Below are 4,048 nucleotides of genomic sequence, written 5' to 3'. Positions count from 1 at the left end.
GCTGTGTTGCTTCCTCACTTGGGCCTCATGCTATCTTGCCGAACAAACTTCACCACTTATAGTATCCATGTGGTCCATTGCAACCAAGTTGGAAAATTGGCTATGCAGTCACACACCACATATGTACTATGTGGCAGTACATATCTGAATTTGGCTTCTAGCAATTTTCGGGAGCTTAGCACGTCGGAACAAGCTCCCAAATAAGAGCAGACAGTATATATGAATACAAATGACAAAGAAAGGAAGGCAGTAGATTTGTTCGCGAATTAGCAAACAGCGGCTACATATAAGAGAGATATCGTTTAGACGTCAGAATCAGCAGAAGCTCTCCCAATCAAAATTTTACAAAGCCAGAAGGCTTCAAGATACAAGCATCTCTTCTTCACATGATAAGATCCTCTTAAGAAACATTATTCCAGATCGATACAAACTTGTGCCACAACGGAAAACAACAGCAAGAAGACTGCAAGCTTTGGCGGCTACAGCACCCACCCGCAAAACTCGTCACAGCTTCTTTATTGCTAAACACTGACTCCACCAAAGCATCTAAGGTTGAATGGTCTTGCCATTCGAATTATTCTAATTTTACCGAATCTTCTATATAGCACGGAGCAGTAGGTGTGGGGACAAAATGAAAAAACTGTGTTGCTAATCACGAGATACGCGGGAAGGCATCAGCTTGTTTTAGCGACGCTTTCGTAGAAGAGTATGTAGCCATTGTCGGTGTTACCACTGAACTCCTGTACCGAGCCGAAGAATGTCTGTACCATGGACTCATCGGTCATCTCAACAGTCTCATCATCGAAGAACAACCAGTGGTTGTGGCTCTTTACCACGCTGATGTAGTGGCCATGATTTGGCCCACTTCCGACGTGGACTAGCACAGCAAAGAGGGAGTATTCCAAGTCTGAATTGTCGACCGTGTTCATGAGTTTAAGCTCCAGTGGGAAAACGACTCGGTATGTCAGCTTTTTGTAGCGGCCAAGCTGCTCGATGTACTTGAAGCGCTTGAGATGGATTACCAGGATGTTTGGCTGTTTCTTTATCTTCATTCTTTTCTGTGCTTCTTGTAAACTGAAATTAATGACAACTTCAATCAAGATCCAAGATAAATAGAGATAATCCAAACACACAAAAAATGGACAGGCAATGTAACAATTTTGATACATTCAATATCAGATCAAATTATGATAGGCGAAATGAAAATGAATGCCTGTGACATACACAATTTTTGCCAAATAACTGAACTTGGAAGTTTGATATGCTAGTGCATAGTCAATGAATGAACTTAAAGCACATAAGTCAAGCAAGTAGGCAGAGGTAATAAGTAACAACATTTCCACAAGCTCTGATGCTACTCTACTGAGTCATGATGTGGACCAGGAGGAAATGGAGATACTAGACATTACATGAGGAAACAACATGCAATCAAGAGAAATGGAATAACATACCTGCAGCATTTGTCACAGAAGAACTTATCCTCGGCGTTCAAAGTTTCTGTTGAGCTGAAGTTTTTAAGGCAGCTGGTGATTGAACTATTTTGTTCTATATCCAGGCTCAAGTCAAGAAATGTTTCATCTCTATCAGTGACGGTTTCACATCTCAGACATTTTGTTTGATTAGTCAATATTCCCTACAAAAATAAAATACTATGAGGCACATCTCCCAGACTGCAATAAGAGCACGAGTCATACACAAAAAGGATATAGGCAGAAATGGATGAAAACTCACCTGGAAGCATTTGTGGACCCATGTAGTATCCGGTTCTTTATGACTACCATTGGGCTGACCATTACTAGGGCCATTAGAAGTCTTATTCGAAGATGAATTTTGAGAAGGTTCTTTATTAGCTTTACATTCTTTCTCGAGAATGTCAACTAGCTCATTCAACAAAAAATTCAGGAATTCATGAGCATCCTGTAAAACAGAACATGGTCAATTGGGATGATTAAGACGACATAACACACTAGTAAATGTGTCATCATCACGTAATGTATTACCTGATGCATATAGCTGCGGAAAAGCTCATTCTGTTTCTTCAGTCGTTGTATAAAACGCTTAGGAGCAATAACACCAGTTTTCTTCTTCTGATTGCTGATCTGTGTGCACAGAGGAACAGGACAATTATACTTTGCAATGTGCCATTAATTCCTGCTTCAGTGTAATCCAGCACAGCAACTTTTATCAAATCACACAACTGAAACTAGTAGAAGGCCTCCAGATAAAAGGCACTACCCAAATGAACACTGATGTTCAGGCTAAAAGATAAACGAGGAAAGCAATTGACTAGCACCTACATATCATCTCACTAGAGAGTTAAACACAAACAAACCCTGAAACCATAGAGATCAACCAAGACAATAGCAAGTGCTATCCTGTGAATCTTCTCCATTTAACATGCATTATAGTTATAATCACTTCCAGGTTTATCAATTAATTACTAAAGACTCCTGGGCTTTCTCCACAGTCCAAATTCTTGAATTTGACACTAGCACCAGTCCAGGGGGTTACTAGATACTGCCAAATGCTGACCTTTTCAAGAAACATACGCATCACACTCACACCATAAGCCTCTGATGAGGAATCTCTCAATAAACCAGAGGAAATCCCATGTTATTCAGGGGACATGTAATAAAAGTGCCAGTTCAGACTTAATATGTTTTACATGTGATTTTTATATGATGCAGCAAATGCAAATGAAGGAAACTGAGGCAGAATAAACAATTTTCCACAACAGATAGCTGCAATGGTACCTGAGAGAAAAGGTCAGCTAAGCAGGTTAACATGTTCTCTTCGCCATCGCTGGCGCTTTTATTGTTTGCATAGTACTCCAGTAATTGCTCGCGGAAAGGAACACAGAAGTAAAGTGCCTGCGATATAATCACAAACAATTTAGCCAATCCCACGAGGAGTACAAATACAAATAGAGAAAACATATTATCCTCTCCCTTGTCACAAAGTTTCTGATGAGAACATTGGTCAATTATACAGGGCAAAACTCACACATCAGTCTATGGGGAATCCACGAGTGCCCCCAATCCCCCATTGTCAAAATTTAACATTAAAAATGCAATCTCTCGGTTAAAAGTTCAGACACACATCGAAAGCATAACATCGTAATCGAAACGGTAACAGCATCTCATCATCCATCAGGCGAACCCCAAGAGTGAGTTTCTCCATGCAAGGGGGCTGACTGGACTCGAACCTCACCACTCGCTCCGCAGCCTCCGCTCACCACCCCGCACACAAATCTACCCCGGCATCGCAAGATCGAATTCAAGGCTCCGCGATCCGACGGGAAACCGCGTCCCTCCCGACGCGGGGAACGCATTGAACACGACGAATCAATCGCACCGCCCTTGGGGGCGAAGGAAACGAGGCTCGCGCGCGCGACGATCTCGGGCTTGGGGGGCCGGGGCGTCCGTACCTGGAGGACGCTGTTGCAGTAGCAGGTGTTGCCGAAGTTCTCGAGGCCGAAGTACCGCTCGCCCTCGGGGAACTGCTCGCCCAGCGCCTTCTCCAGCCTCGAGCTCGCCGCGCCCATCACCGCCCAACTCCCATTTGCCCGGCGGCGCTGCGCGGCGACGGATCGGCCTCACCGCCGGCGATGCGGTGCGACGTGGCGCGGGCCAGTACCGGCTTGGGGATCGGTGGGCGGGGGGGTTGGAGCAGGAGGAAGAAATGGGACGGACGGATGGATGGCTTGGAGGAAACGGGCTAGCAGCACAGGAAGGAAGAGGAAGGGGACGCTGCCGGCCGGTCCGGTGCGGTATCTGCGACCGACCCATGTCGTCATGGGAGTAAGGGGCTCGGATTTCAAGGGGCTCGTGTCTATCTTGATTCGACGGCCCGGATCGAGCCAGGGGCGTGGGATCGGCCGCTGCTGGCCGAGACTGCGACAGGCTCCCCCCTTCTGCCACGGCGTTAAAAATCCTTATTACGTGACGTTTTGTGCTACTTTTCAAGACGTTTTAAATCACTACCAGCACATCATCCATCCATGAATCAGCATTTCAAAGTCCTCACCATGCCCGGCGAAAGAGTCTCC

At 45.3% G+C, this 4,048-nt stretch overlaps 1 protein-coding gene across 1 annotated transcript; it reads right to left on the bottom strand.

The window, feature by feature from the left end:
• Window positions 1-315: 315 nt before the first annotated feature.
• Window positions 316-3,729, bottom strand: LOC119287686 (ubiquitin carboxyl-terminal hydrolase 3-like). Its single transcript, XM_037567280.1, has 6 exons — window positions 3,428-3,729; window positions 2,754-2,870; window positions 2,001-2,099; window positions 1,732-1,917; window positions 1,452-1,633; window positions 316-1,074 (listed from the first exon to the last, which is right to left on the bottom strand). The coding sequence occupies exons 1-6, from the start codon at window positions 3,542-3,544 to the stop codon at window positions 675-677; spliced, it is 1,101 nt and encodes a 366-aa protein (XP_037423177.1). The 5' UTR covers window positions 3,545-3,729; the 3' UTR covers window positions 316-674.
• Window positions 3,730-4,048: the final 319 nt, after the last annotated feature.

The sequence above is a fragment of the Triticum dicoccoides genome, chromosome 4A (genome assembly GCF_002162155.2).
Source record: "Triticum dicoccoides isolate Atlit2015 ecotype Zavitan chromosome 4A, WEW_v2.0, whole genome shotgun sequence".
NCBI lineage: Eukaryota > Viridiplantae > Streptophyta > Magnoliopsida > Poales > Poaceae > Triticum > Triticum dicoccoides.
This window is presented reverse-complemented; position numbering and strand designations above follow the sequence as displayed.

What these genes read in the sequence shown, in the direction of transcription:
- LOC119287686 (XM_037567280.1), bottom strand. Translation starts at nt 3,544, where the DNA reads ATGGGCGCGGCGAGCTCGAGGCTGGAGAAGGCGCTGGGCGAGCAGTTC. An exon ending in GGGTCCACAAATGCTTCCAG is followed by an intron (nt 1,634 to 1,731) that starts GTGAGTTTTCAT and finishes TTATTTTTGTAG; the next exon opens with GGAATATTGACTAATCAAAC. An exon ending in TTCTGTGACAAATGCTGCAG is followed by an intron (nt 1,075 to 1,451) that starts GTATGTTATTCC and finishes CATTAATTTCAG; the next exon opens with TTTACAAGAAGCACAGAAAA.